General features: G+C 42.9%; 1 protein-coding gene across 1 annotated transcript in view; it reads left to right on the top strand.

Moving 5' to 3' along the window:
• The window catches only part of LRRC38 (leucine rich repeat containing 38), a 50,578-nt gene extending 26,271 nt beyond the window's left edge, over nt 1–24,307 (top strand). The window contains exon 2 of the mRNA XM_038746919.1: nt 22,490–24,307. Within this exon, the coding sequence (XP_038602847.1) occupies nt 22,490–22,743 (254 nt within the window). The 3' untranslated portion in view covers nt 22,744–24,307. The remainder of the gene's footprint in view (nt 1–22,489) is intronic.
• Nucleotides 24,308–24,768: the final 461 nt, after the last annotated feature.

Raw genomic sequence — 24,768 nt, 5'->3', positions numbered from 1 at the left:
TCACTAGGGGCTTCATCCTCCTATCATAAGAGCTTTTGGGTCTGGGTGGCCCTGTTATCCAAATTGAAGATAGTTCCTCTCCCTACAAAGCCTGGATAACAAAATAGAAATAAGCACTTGAATGACCAGTTTAGTCACACCTGCCTACCTTCAGAAAGCCCAACCTTTCTGTCCTGTCTGCAGTTTGTTCGGATAATTAGCTTCCTGGTTTGTACCCTTTCTACCCAGGGCAACTTCTCTCCTAAACCAAAAAGAGCAAACCGATAGCAAACGAAATGAAATCAAAAGGGAAAAATACCTCTCCATAGCTTTGTCTTTTTAAGTTTTATTTTCTATTAAAGGAGCTTCAGTCTGGTCTGATTTTAAGCTTCTCCTTGTGACTGGGAGAATTTACATTCTACTCAGACAAACTAGAAAATGACTAACAAATTGCAAGAGATGCAAACTTCCACTGAGTTGACACTTGAGTTGATAGGAGGGAGGGCCCTGGAGAACTTGGAAGGTATAATTGGGACTGTGCGAATTTTGCAATCAAATCAAATTATGCTGGTCTTAAAATTTTCTAAAATTAAGTTCAGACAAAGGGGCAAATTTTTTATTCTGAGTGTGGGAACAGAAAGGAAGTAAGTATTTATGTTGGGGATGGGGACTGGGAAGGAACAGGCTTCAGTGAGCCAACAGGCCGGAAAATCACCATTTTTCATCTTTTCAGTCCTGATTGGAAACTTTCAGGGCGAGATCTGGGATGAATGAAGCCATTAGATAGTAAGATCCTTGAGGGCAGGGATGTGTCTATTTACTCTACCTCACTCTCTCAAGTGCTTTGTATAGTGTTCTGCACACAGTAATTGCTCAATAAATACCAGCCCAGCTCAAAAGAGAAGCAGCGTGGCTCAGTGCAAAGAGCACCGGCTTTGGAGTCAGAGGTAATGGGTTCGAATCCCGACTCCGCCGCACGTCAGCTGTGTGACCTTGGGCAAGTCATTTAACTTCTCTGAGCCTCAGTTACCTCATCTATAAAATGGGGATTAAGACTGTGAACCCCACGTGGGACAACTTGATCACCTTGCATCCCCCCCAGCGCTTAGAACAGTGCTCTGCACATAGTAAGTGCTTAACAAATGTCATTATTATTATTATTATTATTATTATTGTTAATAAAAAAGGTAATGGGGACAATTGCCCCATTGCCCCTATGGAGTTGGTGCTAGTTTTTCATTTTGAGCATAAGGAAGAAAAGAGGGTAGAGATTTCAAATGGAGGTAGGAACTGGGATTGGGGCAGGCTTCAGAAAGCAAGCAAGGTAATCAAAGAGCAATCAAGCTACAAACTCAGGATTCTGGTTCTCTTCAGCCCTGATTGGAAACCCTCAGATCTTTATATTAGAGGCCTAAGATGAGTGAGGCTGAGAATCCATCTCTGAATTTTGTCAGGGCAATCAACCCAACGAGTCCCCTTTGAGTTGGCCCTTATGCTCAGCACCAGTGTCTACCAGGCTGGGCAGGCTGCTTCCTCCAGGGTACACAGAATGAAGGAGAGAGGGTCTCACCAGCTTTGTCCACACAAAAGTTCAAGACATTTCACACCAGAATAATAATAATTATAACTGTGGGATTTGTTCAGCACTTACTATGTGTCAAGCATTTTATTAAGCGCTGGGGTAGAAGCAAGATAATCATTCATTCATTCAATCATATTTATTGAGCACTTATTGTATGCAGAGCACTGTACTAAGTGCTTGGGAGAGTGCAATACAACAATAAGCAGACACATTCCCTGCCCACAATGAGCTTACAGTCTAGAGGACTGTAAGATAATCAAGGCAGTGTCCCTGTACAAACTATGGCTTGCAGTCTTCATCTCCATTTTACAGATGAGGTAACTGAGGCACAGAGATGTCAAGTGACTTGCTCAAGGTCACCCAGCAGATAAATGGTAGAGCTTGGATTAGAACCCAGGTCCTCCTGACTCCCAGTCCATCATGAGTCTGGCTAGAAGACCTAGGTCTATCTACTCTAGAGTGTATCACTTAGTTCAAGAATTCCATTGTCTACCTGTGGGATCTTGTCTTCCTTCTCTATAGTATTCTACTCTCCTAAGGGCTTAGTACAGTGCCCTACACATAGTAAACATTCAATAAATGCCATTGATTGATTGATTGATAACATAAGGTAGACCTTGGGCTTCCAGAGAGTCCTGGAGCCCACAGCACAGGACAATTTGAGGGTAGAGAAAATTGGAAAATAACTATTTTTTGAGAGGAATTAGTATAAGGAAAACCCTGGTATACCCGTTCTCTAGAGCCAGAGGAATTGTAATGGTTAAGGATTTCAGAAGCAGGGAGAGGTGGGTACAGGGACCTGGAGGCCGCTAAATAGGTGTTCTTCCATGAACATCTCCCCCATTTAAAGACCCACACAGCATTTATATTTTAGATTTAGTCAGCACTGAGAGGTGGTATAGATTCTCAAGCATGGACCTGGGAGTCAGAAGATCCTGGGTTCTAATCCCAGTTCTGCCACTTGTCTGCTGTGTGACCTTGGGAAAGTCACTTCACTGCTCTATGCCTCAGTTACCTCATCTTTAAAATGGAGTTTGAGACTGTGAGCCCTATGTGGGACAGGGACTGTGTCCAAACCGATTTGCTTCTATTCACCCCAGTATTTAGTACTACATGTGTTGCACATAGTTAGCGCTTAATAAATACTATTATTATTATTCTCTCCTTAGCTTTGTCACTGTCATTTAATGATAATAATAATAATGACATTTGTTAAGCACTTACTATGTGATGAACACTGTCCTAAGCACTGGGGTAGATACAAGGTCAACAGGTTAGCCCACGTGGGGCTCACAGTCTTAATCCCCATTTTACAGATGAGGGAACTGAGGCACAGAGAAGTGAAGTGACTGACCCAAAGTCACACAGCTGACAAGTGGCGGAGCCGGAATTTGAACCCATGACCTTCGACTCCCAAGCCCAGGCTCCTTCCACTAAGCCACTGCTTCTCACAATTTAACTTCTCTTTAACTTAACTTTAACTTCTCTGAGCCTCAGTTTTCTTACCTGCACAATGTATCATTATCACTCTGACCTGGATAGCAGAGGGAAAAAAAGGGCAGGACTGGTAGAAATATCTCCTCTAACACGCAAGTTGGTTGGTCATGTTGTTTTAGCCCTTTCTGTCAGGGATGAATTAGAGCTCAGAAATCCAGAGCAGAGCTCTACTAGGCTTTCCTTGAAACTGTGTTTAAACAGTTTCAGTGATCAGTGCCTATGTGTATGTTTCAATCAACTGAAATCTACTGTTTAAGAAGGAAGAGCCCTTCAAATAAGAAATCTAGACTTTTCACTTTCAAGAGGAGAGTGCATTGAAAAAATTCATTTTTAAACACATTCAAATATAAGTGCATTCTACTCAAATGTGGAGATTTTCATTATGCATCGGAATTGAAAGTGCACTTTTAAAAATAGAACTCAGCCAGATAATGTGTGTTGAAAAGATCAAGTGGTTATGCAGGCATTACTCCAAGTGGAGGTCTTTAAAAATAGGACAGACTCTCACCTGTTTTCACTGCGGTCCTGCCAGAAAATGAAAGAAGTTACAAGATAGGTATTGTGAGATCCCTTCCAGATTCTTTGATTTACCAGTAAAGATCCTTTCCTACTGAAGAAGCTGCATGCCCAGCCACTTGTTGACTGTCTTCTTTTCATCGTCCTCTTTGTCCCCATGCCTGTCACATGCTGAGGAGATGATTGAGTGCTTTAAAGCTTCTAAGGAGTTTCTGTCTGATGCAGAGGTGATGGGTAATCACTGGAGGTTCTTGAGGAGTGGGGAAACATGGACTGAACGGTTTTGTAGAAAAATGATCTGGGCAGCAGAGTAACATATGGACTGGAGTGGGGAGAGACAGAAGGCAGGGAGCGCAGCAAGAAGGCTGATGCAGTAATCAAGGAGGAATAGGATAAGTGCTTGGATTAACATGGTAGCAATTTGGGTGGAAAGGAGAGTGGATTTTATCAATTTTGTGAATGTTGAACCTACAGGATTTGGTGACCAATTTAATATGTGGGTTGTATGAGACAGATGAGTTAAGGATAACACCCAGTTCATAGGCTTGTGAGAAAGGAAGATGGTGGTGCTGTCTATAGTGATAGGAAATTCAGGAAAGGACAGGGTTTGCTTGGGAAGATACGAGTTCTGTTTTGATTATGTTAAGTTTGAGGTGTCAGCTGGACACCCAAGTAGAAGTGTCCTGAAGTCAGGAGGAAATGTGAGACTACATAGAAAGAGAGCGATCAAGCATGAAGATATAGATTTGGGAATCATCTGCCTTGTTGGTATCATTTGAATCAGCTGGGAGTGACTGAGCTCTTCCAGGGAGTGAGTATAGATGGAGAATAGAAGGGGACCCAGAAGTGAACCATGTGAGACTCCCACAGTTAGGGGGTGGGAGGAAGAAGAAGAGCCCATGAGTAAACCTATGTTAATAGATAAAACAACAGCACAAATTAAATATAAGCAATTTTTCTCCCAGCCAGAAATGCAGAAGTACTGAAGTTGATGAATTCTAGAATCCCAGAGTTGGAAGGAATCTTCCCAGGTCATTGAACCAGTCCCTTATTTCCAAGCAGGAAAATAATTAAGCCAGTCACCTCTTTTCAAATTTCTCTAGGGAAAGTGTATTCCATAATCCACCTTAACTGCCCCTTCTAGATTTTAAGCCCCTTGAAAGTCAAGAAGGTCTTTCTTGTATCTAATGAAATTATCTCTTCTTGCAATATAAACCTTCATTAGCATTGGATGATCAGTCGATTAATCAATAGTATTTATTAAGCACTTATTTTGTGCAGAAGAATATATTAAGTTCTTGGGGAAGGACAACACAACAGAGTTGGTAGTCACATTCCCCACTCACAAGGAGCTTCCAGCCTAGAAGGGGAGGCAGACAGTAATCTAAACACATAAATTGTAAGTATGTACATAAGTGCTGTGGGGCTGCATATAAGGTGCTTAGAGGGTACAAAGCCAAATGTATAGGCAATGCAGAATAGAGAGGGAGTAGAGGAAGAGAGGGCTTAATCGGCCCCTTGGAAGAAATGTGAATTTAGTAAGATTTTGAAGGTAGGGATGGTGGTGGTCTGTTGAATATGAAGAGGGAGGGAGTCCCAGGCCAGAAGGAAGACAATATTTGTTCTTTTTTACTAACATGAGCTGTTCCTCCAGTGAGCGAGTGGTTATTTGCAGGGCTGGCCGTGCACGCCATATTCAGTGTTGCCAGAAAGTTGTCAAAAAATTTCGTTCTTGCTTTAAAAGAGAGTGAGATTTTTAAGACCAGAGGTGTAGCATTTAGGTAAGTTGAGGTCTGAGAGAACTGTTAAAGAGGCTCCTCAGATGACCTTGGGTGAAGCCAGACAGGAGTCTCTCATTGCAATTAAGTTTATCATGAAACTGCCGCAGTGGGACTGAGTGTTCTCTCCCTTAATTTTCCAGTTGCCTTCGAACCAGCAGACAGGTGATGGCTTGTTACTATGGACAGTGTCCTCCTGTATCTCTCACATGGTTCTGAATTTCCACATGATGGATGTTTAGGTTGCATCTTAAAGTGATAAGGCCCCTAGGATATTTGTAAAATTGAACATGTGCTGACTAGAGGTTAGAAGAGAAGAGGAGAAACTAGAAGTCACAGATTCCTGTTCTTGTTTTTTCCTTCTGTTTGGCTCTCTGACCTTGGTGAAGTCATTTAGTCTCTCAGGCCCTATATCTCCCTCTGAGAAATAATAATAGCTCACCTTGTAGGGGGGTAATGATGCTTAATTAATTAATTGCTTGTGCAGTATTTTAAAATTGTTCCAAACAGAACCCACTGCATTGCTGGCAATCAATATACTTAGTACAGCAGAAGATTCAGAGGTGTATAGTGCTGTCAGAATTGAAGTTATAATTATTAGGAGATAGTAAGTCTGATTATTAGATTTGAATTCATAATGGAATTAGGTGCCCCCATTTACCTTTAATAAATTTATTCTTGAGCTTCAACTATTGACTTGAGTCTTCCACTATTCCAGTTCATGAGAAGCAGCATGGCCTAGTGGATAGAGCATGGTCCTGGGTGTCAAAAGAATTTGGGTTCTAATCCTGGCTCTGCCACTTTTTGTGACCTTGTGCGAATCACATCACTTCTCTGGGCCCCAGTTACCTCCTCTGTAAAATGGGGATTAAGACAGTGAGCCCCATGTGGGACAGGGACTGTGTCCAATCTGATTAGCTTGTATCTACCCAGTGCTTAGTACAGTTCCTGATGATGATGGTATTTGTTAAGCGCTTACTATGTATCAAACACTGTTCTAAGCACTAGGACATAATAAGCATTTAACAAATACCATAAAAAAGCAAGGGGCAGTCTCATTTAACCATTGCTGTCTGACTCCTCAGAGGTAGCTGCATTTTTCAGCTACCTCGAAATTTATGTCACTTTACCTGTAAATCTAGAAGAATGCTCAGTGTGCTGGGGGTTTCTTAAGAAGCTGAGTAAACTGAGTGATCATGATGATTAACTGGAAATGAAAAAAATTTTAACCTAATACTAGAAGTAGTATAAATATCTAGTACAATACTGTGCAGCCTTGGGGTTGTTCAACAATACTATTTGGTCAATTCTAAGCTGTGTTTTCTCTTCTAAACAGTTAGAGTCCTTCAGGTGACTGCTTATATCATCTTAGTGTGGCATGTTTTGCTGCTTGCTTCTCTCTGAAGGCATCTAGTGGGTAGGGTATACTGTTAAAAGCAAGTTGAGTCTTGGCACCTACTCTTGGAGAATAGAAGAAGCAACAGAAGAAGCAATCCAACAGAAGAAGCAGTATAGCCTAGTGGAAAGAGCATGGGACTGGCAATCAGAAGACCTGGGTTCTAATTTGGGCTCTGCCATTTGCTTGCCTGTGTGACCTTGGGGAAGTCACTTAAATTCTCTGTGCTTCAGTTTCCTCAGCTGTAAAATGGGGATTCAATACTTGATCTCCCACCTACTTAGACTGTGAGCCCCAGTTGGGACTGGGAATTGTGTCCAACCTGATAAACTTGTATCTACTCCAGGACTTAGAACTGTCCTGAATATATTATAAGCACTTAATACAATTTTTTTTTAAAAAAAGAGGGTTGAGAGGGTGATTGTCCACCAGACAGGCCAAGAAGGACTGGAACTCTGAGCCATTACAGCAGTGACCCCTTAGATGAATTGTAAGCTCCTTTTTTTAAAAATGGTGAAAGCAGCAGTATGATGTAGTGGATAGAGCATGGTCCTGGTAGTTAGAAGGTCATGGGTTCTAATTCTGGATCCTCCACTTGTCTGCTGGGTGATCTTGGACAAGTCACTTCACTTCTCTATGCCTCATTTACTTCATCTGTAAAATGGGGCTTGCTACTGTAAACCCCATGTGGGACAGAGACTGTGTCCAACCCAATTATCCTGTATCTATCCTGGAGCTTAGTACAGTGCCTGAAACCTAGTAAGTGCTTAACAAATGCCATAATTATTATTATTATGCACCAGGCACTGTACTAAGCTCCAGGATAGATACAGGCTAATCGGGTTGGACAGAGTCCATGTCTCACATGGGGCTCACAATCTTAATCCCCATTTTACAAATGAGGTAACTGAGCCCCAGAGAAGGTAAATAACTGGCCCAAGGTCACACAACAGACAAGTGGCAGAAACAGAATTAGAACCCACATCCTTCTGACTACCAGAAGGAGAAGCAGCGTGGCTCAGTGGAAAGAGCACAGGCTTTGGAGTCAGAGGTCATGGGTTTGAATCCTAGCTCCACCAATTGTCAGCTGTGTGACTTTGGGCAAGTCACTTAATAATAACAATAATAATAATAATAATGATAATAATAATGGCATTTGTTAAGTGCTTACTATGTGCCAAGCACTGTTCTAAGCACTGAGGAGGATACAGGGTGATCAGGTTGTGCCACGTGGGGCACACAGTCTTAGTCTATATTTTATAGATGAGGTAACTGAGGCACAGAGAAGTTAAGTGACTTGCCCAAGGTCACACAGCTGATAAGTGGAAGAGCCAGGATGAGAACCCATGACCTCTGATTCCTAAGCCTGTGCTCTTTCCACTGAGCTACACTACTTAACTTCTCTGGGCCTCAGTTCCCTCATCTGTAAAATGGGGATTAAGACTGTGAGCCTCCACCATGGGACAACCGGATCACTTTGTAACCTCCCCAGCACTTAGAACAGTGCTTTGCACATAGTAAGTGCTTAATAAATGCTATTATTATTATTATTATTATTACCAGGCCATTCTGTTATCCTCTATGCCAGACTGCTTCTCCTTGAGGGCAGGGAACATGTCTGCTAATCCTGTTGTGTTGTACTCTCCCAAGGATTTAGTACAGTACTCTGCAAGTAGTAAACACTCAGTAAATACCATTGATCGATTGATTGATTTCCTCAACCAGATTTCCAGCCTTTGTGCATGATTAGTTATCAGTCAATCATCAGTCAATCATGTTTATTGAGTGCTTACGGTGTGCAGAGCACAGTTCGCCTCATGCCTACTCAAAGATGACAGTCCAATTTGGGGGGAAGGGAGCGGAGTTTGGTCCTTTGGACCAAGATCCTCAGCTACCCTCCTTACAGAGGCCTGGACTTGAGCCGGCATCCGGGCATTCCTGTCCCTGACAGCAGGCAATCCTCTTTCTTGGAGCGGTTGGAGGTGAAACCACGGAGAAAATTTGCTAAGTGGATCCAGTTTGCCACAGAGCTTGGCCCAGAATCCAGGGCCTGTGGTAACGTATGCTTGCAGCCTTGGCATCTTTTGTGGAAAATCAGGGAGTCTGAGAGACTGCTGAAACAACCTAGCTCAGAAAACCCAACTGAGAAGTCCAGCTGGAGCTCCAGAGCCTTGTTTGGATCCCAAACTTTCTATTTGCTCTTCTGCTTCTCCCTGCATGCTTGATCAAGGTGCTTTCCACCCTTCAGAGAAGCAGCGTGGCTCAGTGGAAAGAGTCCGGGCTTGGGATTCAGAGGTCATCGGTTCTAATCCTGGCTTTGCCACTTATCAGCTGTGTGACCTTAGGCAAGTCACTTAATTTCTCTGTGCCTCAGTTACCTCATCTGTACAATGGGGATTAAGACTGTGAGCCCCATGTGGAACAACCTAATTACCTTGTATCTCCCCCAGTGCTTAGAACAGTGCTTGGCACGTAGTAAGCACTTAATGAATGCCATAATTATCATTATTGAAAGGTGTCAGGCTCAGAGAGTGCTCTCCTGGGCCCATGATAATAATAATGATATTTCTTAAGTGCTGGCTATGTGCCAAGCTCTGTGCTAAATGCTGGAGTAGATAGAAAATAATCAGGTTGGACACACCCCTTGTCCCAACCAGGGTTCACAACCTAATAACAGGGGAGAAAAATTATTTTAACCCCATTTTACAGAGGAGAAAACCAGAGGCACAGGAAGGTTAAACAACATGCCCAAGGTCATGTAGTGGGCAAGAGGCAGAGCTGAGACTAGAACCCAGTATCCTGACTTACTGCCCTATATTCTTTCCACCAAGCTATAGAGGAGCTAAGCCAAAGTTGGTGGAAAATGAGATCTCCTCTTCAAAGCAAGGATGTGGGGCTTTTAAAGACAGGGTCTAGGGGCTCGACTAGCAGCTAGAGCGCAATGCACTAAGGAAGCAATATGTCCTAGTGGAAAGTGCATGGAACTGGGAGTCAGAAGCCCCAGGTTCGAAATGCAGCACCACCATATCTGCTGTGTGACCTTGGGCAAGTCATTTCATTTCCCTGTGCCTCAATTTCCTCATCTGCAAAAATGGAGATTTAATACCGTTCTCCCTACTACTTAGAATAAGCAGCTTGACTAGCTGCTAATGGAAGTCAAACACAGCAACTTTCATTTCTTTAAGGTATTTGTAAAGTGCTTACTATGTTCCAGGCACCCTTCTAACCATTTTGGAACAGACAAGCTAATCAGGTTGATCACAGCTCATGTCCCACGTGGGGCTCACAGTCTTAATCCCCATTTTACAGATGAGGTAACTAAGGCACAGAGAAGTTAAGTGATTAGCCCAAGGTCACCTAGCAGACAAGTGTGAAGCTGTAGTTAGAACCCAGGTCTTCTCATTTCCAGGCCCATGCTCTTTCCAATAGGTCAACCTGCTTCACACTTCAGATTGTGAACTCAGACTGATGCTTGTATTTCTATTGGCCAGGCCTAGCTGGGCCTGACCTGAATTTTGAGAGTTGATTAGGGAATAGGAGGATGAAGAGAGAGAGTGAAATTCCAGGGCTTCCAATTCGACCCATTATAGAGTCAGAGTGATGGCTAGGGCTAACCAATATTTTGTTTTCAAACTGCAGCACCAGGATGCTTGAAAGGACAGAGTGAAATTTACTTTCTTGGACATCTTTAATAGTTACTGATCTATCTTCTAAAATATTCTTAACTTTTCCCTGTGTAGCCCTAAACTCTCCCCATGGGGTCTGTTTGGAAATATCTGTCCATGACTTTAACCAAACATCTCTTGATATTTTCTGCCTGTATGATTTTCTGTGGTAACAGATTCGCTATGCTTACTCTGTGCTGTGTGAAGTGTTTTCTTCTGTTTGCTTGTAATCTACCACTTCCAAGTTTCATCGGTGCCTATCCTGTGACTGGAATTTGGTGAACAATGATTCCGTGTTCATCCTGACTACACCGTTAATAGTTTTTCAATTTTCATAGCTAATATACACCCCTTAAAATCTCTCTGAACTCTCCTAGAAAAACTCTTATAATTAATAATAATTGTGGTATTCGTTAAGTCCTTACTATATACCAAGTACTGTAATAAGCACTGGGGTCTCATCATCAATGCTATTTATTGAGCACTTACTATGTGCAGAGCACTGTACTAAGCACGTGGGAGAGTACAATAAAGCAGAGGGGTTTTGTCGGGGGTTTTATGGTATTCGTAAAATGCTTAGTATGTACCAGGCACTGTATTAAGCACTGGGGTAGATACAAGCTAATCAGGTTGGACACAGTTCATATCCCACATAGAGTTCACAATCTTAATCCCCGTTTTAAAGATGAGGTAACTGAGGCACAGAGAAGTAAAGTGACTTACCCAAGAAAACATAGCAGCCAAGTGGCCAGAGCTAGAATTAGAACCCAGGTCCTTCTGACTCACAGCCTCATGCTCTATCCACTAGCAACTCTACTTCTTTGGTAAACAGTTTCCCTGCCTACAGTGGGTTTATAGTCTAGTGGAGAGATACAAGATAATCAGGCCCTATAAAGGATTTCCTTCTAAGCAGAAGGAAGACCAGGTATTGATTGAATCTCCATTTTTTACAGATGAGGGAATTGAGGCCCAGAGAAATGAAGTGACACAGCAGGTCACACAGGTCACACAGCAGGAAAGTGGTGGAGCCACAATTAGGATCTAGGGCTTCTGACTCCCATGCCCTTTCTGTTAGGTAATGCTGCTTTCCTAGTGCTTGCCATTCTAGTGGAACACCATCTCTCTGCTACTTTTCTTTGTTTTTCTATTTGTTTTCTAGTTGCTCTATCTCCCATTTCCCCTCTTTCTCTTCTCTCCCTTTTCTCCCTTAGTTTTGGTATTTATTAGTATGGGTACTTACTAAACATTCTCTGTGTGTCAAACTCAGTGCTATGCACTGCAGTAGATACAATTAATCAGATTGAACATAGTTCCTGTCCCAAAACAAGGTAGGGTGTGAGCCATTTTTTACCCTCATTTTTGAGAGGAGGAAATTGAGATATCAAGAGATTAAGTGACTTGCCCATGATCACAAAGCAGGCCAGAGGCAGAGCTGGGACTAGAAGTCAGATCTACCAGCGTGGCTTAATGGAAAGAGCCTGGGTTTAGGAGTCGGAATTCGTGGGTTCTAATCCTGGCTCCACCACTTATCAGCTGTGTGACCTTGGGTAAGACACTTAACTTCTCTGTGCCTCAGTTACCTCATCTGTAAAATATAGACTATGGCTATGAGCCCCATGTGGGACAAGCTGATTACTTTGTATCTACCCCAGTGCTTAGAATAGTGCTTGGCACATAGTAAGCACTTAACAAATGCCATCATCATCATCCTGACTCCTTCTTCTGCTGGTGGGTGAAATGTGAGACTTAACTTTCTTTTCCATGTGCCAATTTGTTACAACCCCAGCACAAATTGTGTGGCACCAAAGAGGGTGCTATTAACAAGAACCAACTTTTCCAAAGATAAGCAAGTGAAAACTTGCAGATTTTAAAATGGCATGCCTTTTTAAAGCTAATGACGTTTGTAGACAAAAAGATTGCTATTAAGGTTTCCTAACAAGATGTGATAATTTCTGGCTCTAGAGGTGCTCAGAGTGGCACTTCAGTTTTATGTAGAATGTCTATTCCAAGAACAGTACCAGAAGGACCTTGCTCATGTGAGCTCTTAGCTTCTCAGTGAAGCAGGAAGGGGCATAGCTTATCACCTCTGTTTTGTAGGTGAAGAAACTGAGACACAGAGATCACCTGCCCATAGCTGTCCCTAGTAGAAAGGGTTTAGTCCAGTGCTCTGCACACAGTAAACACTCAATAAATACAATTGAATAAATTGAATGAATGAACACGGGCCTAGGAATTAGAGGACCTAGGTTCTACTTCCAGCTCTTCCATGTGCCTGTTGTTTGGTTAAGTCACTTAATTTCTCTGTGCCTCAGCTCTCTCATCTGTAAAATGGGGATTCAATATATTCCTACTAAGACTGTGAGCTATGTATGAGGCAGGGGCTGTTTCCAACCTGATTATCTTGTATCTTCCCCAGAGCTTAGAACAGTGCTTGATATATAATAATAATGATGATATGTGTTAAGCACTTATTATGTCCCAAGCACTGTTCTATAGTAAGTGCTTAACAAATACACAAGTATTATTATTATTATTATTATTATTATTATTATTATTATTATAACCCAAGACTCCTCATCCTTTATCCATTGCTCATTCCATGAGGCAAAACCTTCCTTTTTTAGCACAGTTTACGAAGCTGACTTCATTGACAGCCTTCCCCAAAGTTAATGAGCCTCTTAAAAAACACATTCTTCCATGGAGAAGTCTACTCACTCTTGTGATTGAGAAATTTGGGCTTGGTCTCAGACTCATTTCCTGCTTGTACAGTACACATCAAATCCCCCACTCTGAGAGGGGCCTTCTGGGGGTTAATAAGAAACCATGTAGGTGAAGCACCAGATCATTAGGGGTGAATGGTGAGTTGGAGATACAACTTTTATGACTCCCCAGATATTTTCCAGGGATTTTTTTCATTTCAAATGGGCCACCATGACTTCATTCTGACTCATTTCAAGGCACGTATCTTGATCTTTTCATTGTGGCTACTGCCAAGAAATAAGGGGCAAAAAGAGGTTATGATGTATTTCAGAAAGCATTGAGTCACTCAAGCTCAGGAGGAAAGTAGACTGAATCTTAACGGTCTGGCAGTTGGAATGTCCCTATAAGAACAACTTCATATTTGGGGGTTTTGGCCTCTCTCATCCCTGCCCCAGACCTGTAGCAGAAAAGTAGAATTTCAGGGTGACTTTCCCGTGTTTGAAGTTGGGGGGGAGCAGTCTGTGTCATCTCAAGGGGGATTGGTGGTACTGTCTGTCCTGCATCTTGGGTGATGTTTCTATGGGCTGTGTATCCCCCTAGGGACCATGCTCAGAAAATGTTGGCTTTAACCTCCTTTTGGAGAGACCTCTCCAGATTATTCCCATATGCCGCTTGGTAGCTCCTTGCAGAGCAATACTTCTTATGGGTGTGTGTGTGTGTGTGTGTGTGTGTGCGCGCGCGCGCGTGCGTGTGTGTGTGCGTGCGCGTGCGTGTGTGTGTGTGTGTGAGTGAAGTGGCGACTTGTCCAGTTTTATTCCAAACAGTCCAGTTTTCAGCAGTCAATTGCATTTATTGAGTGCTTAATGCTTGCAGAGCACTGTACTAAGCGGCATGGGAGAGTACAATATGATAGTACAACAGACGTATTCCCTGCCCACAAAGAGCTTACTGTCTAGAGGGGGAGACAGACAATATTATAAATAAATAAAGTTACAGATAAGTACCTAGTGCTGTGGGGCTGGGATAGGGGATGAATACAGGGAGCAAATCAAGGTGACACAGAAGGGAGTGGGAGAAGAGGAAAGCAGGGATAAGGTGGGAAGGTGGGAAGAGTAATTTTCTGTTGGATATGCAGAGGGAGGGTGTTCCAGGTCAGCAGGTCTGTCCCACCTGGTACAGCTATGGCACTAGACCCCAGACCCCTTAATGGCATGTATTTTCATTTTCAGAAAGCAGTCTGTCTCTATCTTGGCTTCTGCCAGAGTTCCATATCTCAAAAGTGGTGCCTGCCCTCGCAGGATGTTCACAGGGTAATGAACATGCTTTCTGGAGCATGTTCTGGAGCAAGCTGGGGAGTCGGGAAACTTCTGGAGAAACTTCCTAAGCAGGAACACTCGGGAAAAGTGCTGCCAATGGTGCATATGATGTCATTGCATTGCACTGTGTGCCCGGCATGTATTTTCTTGTCCTTTTTATTTGAAGGAGACACCACTGATGGGGAAATTCACCTATGAGTATGTGTCTGGCTGAAAACTTAGTCCCAATCACACTGTAGACACAAAAAGACTTCCCCTTGCTGTGCTATCTGGTTTAAAGTTTTCAGTATCTGGTGCTGTTTTCTTTTATGCTTCCTTGTCTTTTGCTTCTTGTGAAGCTTTTGCTAAAAAAGAGCTTCTGCTTTATGGATACCAATGGATCATAATAATAATGGTCACTTTTGTTAAGTGTTTACTACGTACCAAACACTATACTAGGGGCTGGGATAGATAAAGCATATGCAAATCACACAGAGTCGCTGTCCCACATTAGGGCACAACCTAAGGAGAAGGGAGAATGGATATGTAATCCCCAGTTTAAAGATGAGGAAACTGAAGCATAGGAAATTAAAGTGACTTGCCCTAGGGCACACAGCAAGTACGAGGTAGAGTTGGGATTAGAATCCAGGTCCTCTGACTCCCAGGCCCACGCTTTTTCCAATTAGCTCCTCTTGCTTTCAATCCTCACTCCATGCTGTTCTATTCTCAGCAACTCTTCCAGTTGTCCCCTGGGACTTAACATTACCTCAGGCTTTGTTTTAATAATAATAATAATAATAATAATGGCATTTATTAAGTGCTTACTATGTGCAAAGCACTGTTCTAAGCACAGGGGAGGTTACAAGGTGATCAGGTTGTCCCACAGGGGCTCACAGTCTTAATTCCCATTTTACAGATGAGGTAACTGGGGCCCAGAGAAGTTAAGTGACTTGCCCAAAGTCACAAAGCTGACAATTGGCGGAGCCGGGATTTGAACCTCTGACTCCAAAGCCCGTGCTCTTTCCACTGAGTTTTACTGTATCCTTCAAACATTTCCCCTCCCTTCCTTGCTTTTGGCTTTCCAATTTCAGCTCTCCATACAGCAGTTATTTAGATATCTTTATTTATGGTATTTGTTAAGCGCTTACTGTGTGCCAGGCACTGTTCTAAATGCTGAGGTAGATACAAGGTAATCAGTTTGGATATAGTCCCTGTTCCATATGGGACTCGCAGCCTTAATCCCCATTTTATGGATGAGGTAATTGAGGCTCAGATAAGTTAAGTCACTTGCCTAAGGTCACCCTGCAGACAAGTAGCAGAGACGGGATTAGAATCCAGGTCTTTCTGATTCATTCATTCAATTGTATTTACTGAGCGCTTACTGTGTGCAAAGCACTGTACTAAGTGCTTATTATAATAATAATAATGATGGTATTTATTAAGCACTTACTACATGCAAAGCACTGTTCTAAGCACTGGGGAGGTTACAAGGTGATCAGGTTGTCCCTCGGGGGGCTCACAATCTTAATCCCCATTTTACAGATGAGGTAACTGAAGCACAGAGAAGCTAAGTGGCTTGCCCAAAGTCACACAGCTGACGAGTGGCAGGGCCAGGATTAGAACCCATGACCTCTAACTCCCAAACCCGGGCTCTTCCCACTAAGCCACACTGATTCTTTCCCAGGTCCTTGTTCTATCCACTAGACTGCACTGCTTCCTGCTGCCACGCATTCTCCTCATCTATCCCACCCAGTTTGGCTCTGTTGACATGAGCTGAGCTCTGATGCTAAGAGACCGACTATGTTCCAGAACGTCATTGTTTGTGATCTCACCTTATCATTTGCTATCAAGCGGGACATGTAAATGGCTCTGAGGACCAACTCAGGAAACCACATGTGGCACCTATGTGAGGTCCAGGCCTCGCAGCCACAGAAAACGTTGCCTGAAACAATGCTGTGTAGATCTTTACTTTTGTCCGGAGCCTAATACCATTCTGTCGCCACACTCTGCTTGAGAGTCAGCCAAAGGACAGGTGGGCATCTCGCATTCAGTTTTCTACTTCCTTGTTTATGATTGCATCACTGGTCATTGTGCTGCCTTGGTAACAGAATTTTCGAACAGCTTTTAGGTCTGTGTTGCCCATATGAATTTTTGGGTGTGTTCTTGGCTTCTCGGGTGCAGGATGATGCGTCACCTCAGTTTTCTTTAGACTGGCTGATTCACTGAAACTGTTTACAATCTTTCGCATATGCTCTTGGGTGTGGGCCTCTAGACCTCAGTCATCTGCATGCAAAAATTCTTAGATGGCAGTTTCTAGAACTTTTGGATGATGCATAAAGTGATGTCATGTGAGATTTCACATACATTTGGGTGTAGATCCTGAATACTGGGTGCATAGAGGGCAGGGAATAAGGGAGAAGGGTTGTTTGTTGTTTGTCACTATTGCTCAATAGATTGATGTAATGTGGATGCCTGTCATTTAGTTCTTTCTAGGGGCTTTCAAGCAGGGTCGAGTCAGTCAATATTCCTTTAGCCTGGTGTTGGCTTTCAGGCCACACTCATTTATTTCTACACCTCCATTCCTGAGGAATTCAGGATCTTGAACATTTAACTTTATCAGCCTGAAAAGGGAAGATGTGGAGATTGGCGAAGAAGGATACGGAGAGGAGCCAAAACTGGTTTGTAGGATCAGTTGTGATGACAAGCAAACAACCAGGCCAACCCCTTTCATCATCATAGGTATTTGTTGAACACTTGCTATGTGCAAGGCACTGTACTAAGCACTAGGATAGATACAAGATAATCTGGTTGAATGCAGTTGCTACTCCACATGGGGCTCACAGTCTTAATGTCCATTTTAGAGATGAGTTAACAGGCCCAGAGAAGTTAAATGACTTGCCCAAAGTCACACAGCAGACAAGTGCCAGAGCTGGGATTAATCCCAGGAGAAAGACTTCCAGAACCATGTTTTAACCACAGACCACACTGCTTCTCTGGCTTGGGAGAGTATACTATAAGAGAGTTGCTGGAGATGTTCCTTGCCCACAGCAAGCTTACAGTCCAGAAGGAGAGACAGACATTAATATAAATAAATAATTTAAAGATATGTATATAGGTGCAGTCTCTCTGCCCCTAATTCAGTGTCACAGAGAGGCCAGGTCTTCTCCTGCAGATCTCCTGTCTGCTAGTCTGCCTCTGGTCAGTTTAACAATAGAAATTCCCTCAGAAGTAATGCGGACTTACATTCGCTGACTGCTCTGGTGGGCACCAGAAACCCAGAGGTAGCTGACTTTCCTCTCATTGCCCCAGGCACACAGAGTAATATACCCACTATTCTGTGGAAGTCTGCCCAAACACAAGCAAACCTAGAGTGTTTCTCAATCAATCAGTAGCATTTATTGAGTGATTACTGTGTGCAGAGCACTGTACTAAATTCTTGGGAGAAATTGGGCCTGGTAGTCAGAAAGACCTGGGTTCTAATCCTCTCTCTGTCACTTGGGCAAGTGACTTGGGCAAGTCACTTCACTTCTCTGTGCCTCAGTTACCTCGTTTGTAAAATGGGGATTAAGATTGTGAGTCCCCTGTGGGACAAGGACTGTGTCCAAACTGGTTAGCTTGTATCTACCCCAGATCTTAGTACAGTGCTTGGCATGTAGCAGCACTGTACAAATACCATTTAAAATAAATTATCTGGGCAGCAGAGTGAAGTGTGGACTGGAGTGGTGAGAGACAGGGAGATCAACGTGGAGGCTGATGTAGTCAGGGTGGGAAGGACATGCTCTTGGATCAGTGTAGTAGCAGTTTGGATGGAGAGGAAAGGGTGGATTTTACCAATATTGTGAAGGTAGAATTGACAGGATTTAATGACAGATTGAATATGTGGAGTGAGCAAGGGGGCTTGTGAGACAGAGGATGGTGGTGCTGTCTACAGTGATGGGAAAATCAGGATTGGGTTTGAGTGGTATGATGAGAAGTTCTGTTTTGGATATAATGTCCACGGGGACCTTTTCTCCAAGGATACCCCTTACCTCCTCTACTTGTCATAGTCCTCTGGACTGTAAGTTCGTCATGGGCAGGGAATGTGTCTGCTAATTCTGTTGTATTATACTCTCCCAAGAGCTTATTACAGTGGACTGCACATAATAAGTGTTCAATAAATATGATTGATTGATTGACTGAGCCTTCTCGTTCCCCTCCCAGGTCTCTGTGAACACGGGTGCAGCTTGTGAGCCATGGAATCTCTGGGCAGCAGTCATTAGAGAGGGAGACAGGGAGCTTAAATTAAAAATAAGTGCTTAGTACAGTGCTCTACACACAGTAAGCAGTCAATAAATACGGTTGAATGAATGAATAAAATACTAGACAGAAAGGCATGGGGGCGTGTATCCGTATTGGACGAGGGGCAGACTGCCTGATATAAAACTGGATGACTGACCTCCTTAATTATACCCGGTGGTGAATTGAAAAACTCTTCCCCCTCTCTCTCTCTTCCTTCTCCTCTCCCCTTCCCTCACTCCTCTATATGAGAACATTATCACTGTCCCACTACCTGGCAAGTAGAGATTTGCCTAGATGGGAATGTAGTGTATCTTAGATAGAGGACCTCTTGGGACAATTCGACCCCAGGGGCCATTAAAGAAATGTTCCACTTATAGGGATCAGAAGATCTGGGTTCTGCTAGTGAATCCCTGTGTGAGCTTGGGCACTTAGTATTCACCCCATCCTCAGCCTTTCAACACATGTATGTGTCCAGAAATTATTTATTTGTATTAATGTCTGTCTTCCCCTCTAGACTGTGGGGTAGGGAACATGTCTCCCAACGTGGTTATACTCCCCCAGGTGCTTAGTACAATGCTCTGCACACAGTAAGCACTCATAAATACCACTGATTGACTGATTGATTGAAGTCACTTCTTTTTGTTGTGGTATTTGTTAAGCTCTTACTGTGTACCAAACACTGTTCTAAGTGCTGGAGTAGATACAAGTTAATCAGGTTGGACACAGTCCCAGTCCCACACAGGGCTGACAGTCTTAATCCCCATTTTACAGATGAGGTAACTGAGGCACAGAGAAGTGAAGTGATTTAACCAAGGTCACACAGCGAACAGATGACAGAGCTGGGATTAGAACCCAGGTCCTTCTGACTCCAGGCTGTACTCTATCCACTAAGCCATGCTGTTTCTTGTTCCATGCCTCAGTTTGCCTGCTGAACTCCCCAAGAGCTGAAAACAGGCTCTGTACACAGTAACTACTCTGTAAATACCATTATTTTAATGACTGATTGATTAATAACTGCGTAGCTGAGCTCTTGAGAGGGTTATTGAGAGAAGGGTACCAGATTCTTCCTGATGGATAATCTAGGTCAAAATCTACATATACTGGGATGAACATTAGGATTTTCTGAGCTCCAAGGGGCTCCAAATACCTTGAAATAATAACAACAAATATGGTATTTATTAAGTGCTCATTAGGTGCCATGTCCTGTGCTCAGCAGTGGGGTAGGTAACAAGATAATCACATTGGACACTGTACCTACCCAACATGGAGCTCACCATCTAAGATTTTAGGGAAGGAGATATTTTAACCCCATTTTACAGAAGTGAAAAATTTGCCCAAGGCCACGCAGCAGATTGGTGCCAAATCAGGGACTAGATCTCATGTCTCCTGGTTCTCAGTCTTAGGCTCTTCCCACTAGCCTCCCTTATGAAGCAAAAGTGAAAAGGAAATGGGGGAAGACATGTTATTGCTCCCAGAAATTCATGGCTACTACAGTAGTATAGTTTGATTTCTACAATCAATCGATTCTGTTAATTGAACACTCAGGGGTGCAGAACACTGAACTAAGCACTTGGGAGAATACAATATAACAGAGTTGGTAGATTTGTTCCTTACCCACAAGGAGCTTACAGTCTAGAGGGGAACACAAACATTAATATAAATAAATTGTGAATGTGTACCTAAGTGCTGTTGGACTGTGGGAAGGGTGAATGAAGGGTGAACATCCAAGTGCAAGGGTGATACAGAAGGGATAGGAAGAAGAAGATATGAGGGCTTAGTGAGGGAAGGTCTCTTCTAGAATTCAGGGCTGGGCTGTGACCCTACCAAATCTAAGCAGAATTGCCCCCAAATTTTCTGAATCACCCCCACCCCGAGCTCTACCCCAGAGGAGGCTGGTCAAAGTGATGCCAAAACAGGGTAGTTCTTGCATGTCCAAAACAAAACAGCAGAACAGGCATCTGCTCAAAGCACAGTTCACAACTCACCACCACAGATCCTGGAGCCAAGAGCTTTCCAGGACCAATGACCTTCCAGGTCGTCATGCTGATTAGCAGAGGAAGTCAGTTGCATATCAGAGATCAGTGGCCACATTCAGGACATTCATATCCATTTCTCGAATGTCCCCACCTCATTCATGGGCTTCAGAGCCATGTCCAATCCATCTTACTTCCAGCCCCTGGACAGCACATTGGCCAGCTACTCCCCCAGAACAGGTTCTGGCTCATGTAGCTATGGCTGATTAGGAGAGTATTTTGGCTGGTGCTCCTGCTCTTCTCAAAGTTAGGAGGAGGAGAAACTTGTATTTCGTTGCTTTCAGTACAAAAATTGGAAACTATTTCCCAGCCCTGACCCTTCTTCTATGATGTAGTAAGTTGTGGTATAGTTATATGCTACAAGGGATTGTTTGTATCCTAAGAAGATTGGCATGACTCTTCAGAGTCCTGTGATTTGAGAGCCAGCATGCCCAGATGTAATAGTGCAGACTAGATGCAATTCATTCAATCATATTTATTGAGTGCTTACTGTATACAGAGCACTGTACTTAGTGCTTGGAAGAGTACAACATAACAATAAGCAGACATGTTTCCTGCCCACAATGAGCTTCCAGTATAGTGCAGACTACATGCAAAGTTGCAGACCAGATGCCAGATGCAGTACTGCAGATCAGATGCCAAACTACAAACCAGATGCAATACTACAGACAGAGGCAACACTGCAGAGCAGTGGTGGACCCACTGGAGTGGGTGGGAGTGAGGGGATTTCAGTGTGCAGAACTGATTTCACCTCATGAAAATGTTTTGGGGACTGATTGAGGTTGATTTTCTACAACTCCATACCACCTCAGAGACAGCCCTGCACTGAAGATCTTATCACGGTAGGCTGAGGAAAAGGAGACACAGCCAACCGTGATGAAATGATGTTTTGAGATTCTCCATCATAAACCCCTTCGTTGTCAGGATTTGCAGAGGACCTGTTTGAAGCACAACCCTTTCTAGGTAACCTGTTACTTCACCAAATATTGACCATCAGCAACTAGAGTGTAGTCTGATGTAAGGAGTGAGTCAAAACAGAGTTGGACTTCTCCAACAAGAAGGTAGGAAAAGTCCCCTGGGCCCAGTAGCTTCTGCAACCTACTGGGCTTGTTCAAACTTCAAGTAATAATAATTATGGCATTGGTTATGTTCTTTATTATGTGCCAAGTACTGTTCTAAGTGCTGGGGTGCTATAAGATAATCAGGTAGGGCACATGGGGCACACAATCTAAGGGGGAGGGAGAATGAGTATTTAATCCCCATTTTACAGATGGGGAAACTGATGGCCAGAGAAGTTAAGTGACTTGCCTAAAGTCATCCAGCAGGCAAAGTGAAGAGCTAGGATTAGAACCTAGGTCCTCTGACTCCCAGGACGGCATTCTTTCCACTTGGCCACAGTGCAGAATTTTTCCCCTTTGATCTATTAAACTTCCCTTCAACCGGTCTGTAAGATCCTTATGGGCTGGAATTATCTATATGTACTCTTTCACGTTGTTCTCTCCCCAGAGCTTAGTACAGTGCTCTGCACACACTAAGCACTCAACAAATACCATCGATTGATTAATTGATTGAATAGCACTTCCAAGCATACTCTGCTAGTAGTGTGGATGACTTCCTGACCTAGTCAGCCCACTGATATTTATCTGGGATATTGTGGTTCATGAGATCCTGGTTGAACAATGATTGAAATACTTCTCTAGTCTCTTTGTCCAATTCTTCCTCCAGGCCAGGCTGGATCTAAACCATCCTCTCCCTTTGCTTCCTCCCCAGGACTCAATGAAATCCAGTGCTCACTGCCTATGGAAAACAGGAGGATATTTCTACATGAGCTGTCCGAGGCCAGTTTCAGTGAATGCAAGTTCAGCCTCTCACTAACAGACCTCTTCATCATCATCTTCTCTGGGGTCGTGGTGTCAATTGCCGCCATCATCTCCAGCTTCTTCCTTGCTACCGTGGTCCAGTGCTTCCAGAGGTGTGCTCCCAACAAGGATGAGGAGGAGGAGGATGAAGAGGAGGATGACTGAGGCTCCTCCATTCCCTCACTTTAGTTCTGAGTTTCAAAATCCATAACTGGTCCTCCCAGCTAGAGAACGGGGAGGGAAATGCTTCCTTAGGAAGGCCTCTAACCACCCCAAAGGAAACATTAACAGTTTCCTTTCTGCTTTGAATGTGTGGGTCTAGGTCTCTCTGGAGCCACTGGTGTGATGGTTCATCGTAGACATACATCATCGGCAGAAAGGGGCAGGGAAGGGCAGAGGGAATTACCCAGTTGGCAAGATTTTGGTTAAAGGATGTTTTTCTCTGGGGGTCAAGGAAGCCTAAAGAGGCATTAGCACCATTCGGTTGCTCCCAAAGAGACTCAACTCCTCAAAATTCCAGCTTGCGAGGTGGCCAGTGGCTACCTCTTCCCCAGACTGTGGGAGAAGGCTTCCCAAGTTGGTTTTCAGGGCTACAGTGGACCCCAGGGATAGACAACTTCTCATTCTTAAATCAGTACCACCACCCAAGGAATGAGTCTATTGACCTGATGAATTACTATTCCAAATTTGTTTTGGGAATCCATCAATTGTTCATATTTATTGAGTGCAGAGTACTGTACAAAGTACTTGGCAGAGTACAATATAACAGAGTGGGTAGACACATTCCCTCTCCACAATGAGCCTACAGCCTAGAGGGGGAGATTAGAATCTAGATGGAAATATGAATAAAACTATGTTCATCTGGGAATGAACCCATGGGATAAAGCCAAAAATTGGCCAAAGTGTTTTTATACTTTGGGATGAAATTATTCTGGGAGAATGAGTGATATGTAGAATGGAAGATCCTTTTATAAGGAATATAGTGCAATTCTGATTTTTCCCCTCAGAATGACTTTTGCTAAAGATACAAAGAAGTAATTATTTTCTTCCTCCAGAATAAGCCTTGATCTTAAGAATGGAGGGGTCTTATAACTGGATTTTGTATATTGCAGCATTGAACAATGTAGTGTTAAATTCTTCAACAGTGGGCTTGCCAGTATTCTAGATTCAATTAGCAGATTCCGATAACCATGACAAATATCATGTGGAATTAAAATTGGAACTTGCTCAAAACATTTCTGTGATTGTTGCTATAAAGAAATGAGATAAAGTAGAGATTAAAATGGTATTTTTCAGTATTTAGGAGATGTTTTCAGGTTTCAAAAGACATGAAAACTAAATTTATTTCTCTCAGTGGCTCAGTACTAACTGCAAACTATCTAATGATGTAGCATTATTCTATAAGAAGAAATAGGAGCTAGATTTTAGATTCAGTAATTGATACCTTTTCCTAGTGTGGTAATGGCCTAACATCTCTGCTGGCCAATACATATTGCTCTGAAACACTAAGACACACATCTTCTACTGCTCTGTAGAAACTCATAAAAGTGAATAACACTCACTGGTGAAGATGCTTAGGAAAATGAAAATTGATTATCAGAGATTTCTGGAATTGCCTCAGATAGTTTTCAAGAACAAATCTGGTGTTTGAATTGCAGTAAAATGAAAATGTGCCCAAGGTGCCTGTAGAATGCTTAAAACAGAAATGTTCTAAAGTGCAGATGACAAGTGAAAACAGTCTCAGAGAAAGGGATGATTTGAAAATGTCAGCCCCTTGGTATATATAAATGAACAAGGTGATCCTTATTTGCACATTGTATAAATATCCTGATGTGTGTGTGTATATATTTTAGCTGCAGTTAGCCACAATCTTCACAGCTGTAATGCCTGCTGGTGAGCATGAGATTTGAATTTAGTGAAGGTGTTAGGAAAACTGGCAGTGTGGATTGTACAACCAGCATCAGTTTCCTTTCTGAAATATCACCTCTAAATATTTAAGTTGCTAAAATGTTTCTAATACAACTATTTTTGCAAAATTGCTAAAACAAGTTGTAAATCTTGGGTATAGGAAGACCATTTCCAATGTGTACTCAACCACTTAAGACAATCAAAGTTACATTGTTTTCACTCTGTGTTGCCATGTAGAAAGATAACAAAAATACATTTATTATTATGATATGGCTTTTGTTG

This window comes from Tachyglossus aculeatus, chromosome 5, assembly GCF_015852505.1.
Source record: "Tachyglossus aculeatus isolate mTacAcu1 chromosome 5, mTacAcu1.pri, whole genome shotgun sequence".
In the NCBI taxonomy this organism is placed as follows: Eukaryota; Metazoa; Chordata; class Mammalia; order Monotremata; family Tachyglossidae; genus Tachyglossus; species Tachyglossus aculeatus.
The sequence above is the reverse complement of the archived record's forward strand: the minus strand, read 5'-3'. Positions and strand labels throughout refer to the sequence as shown.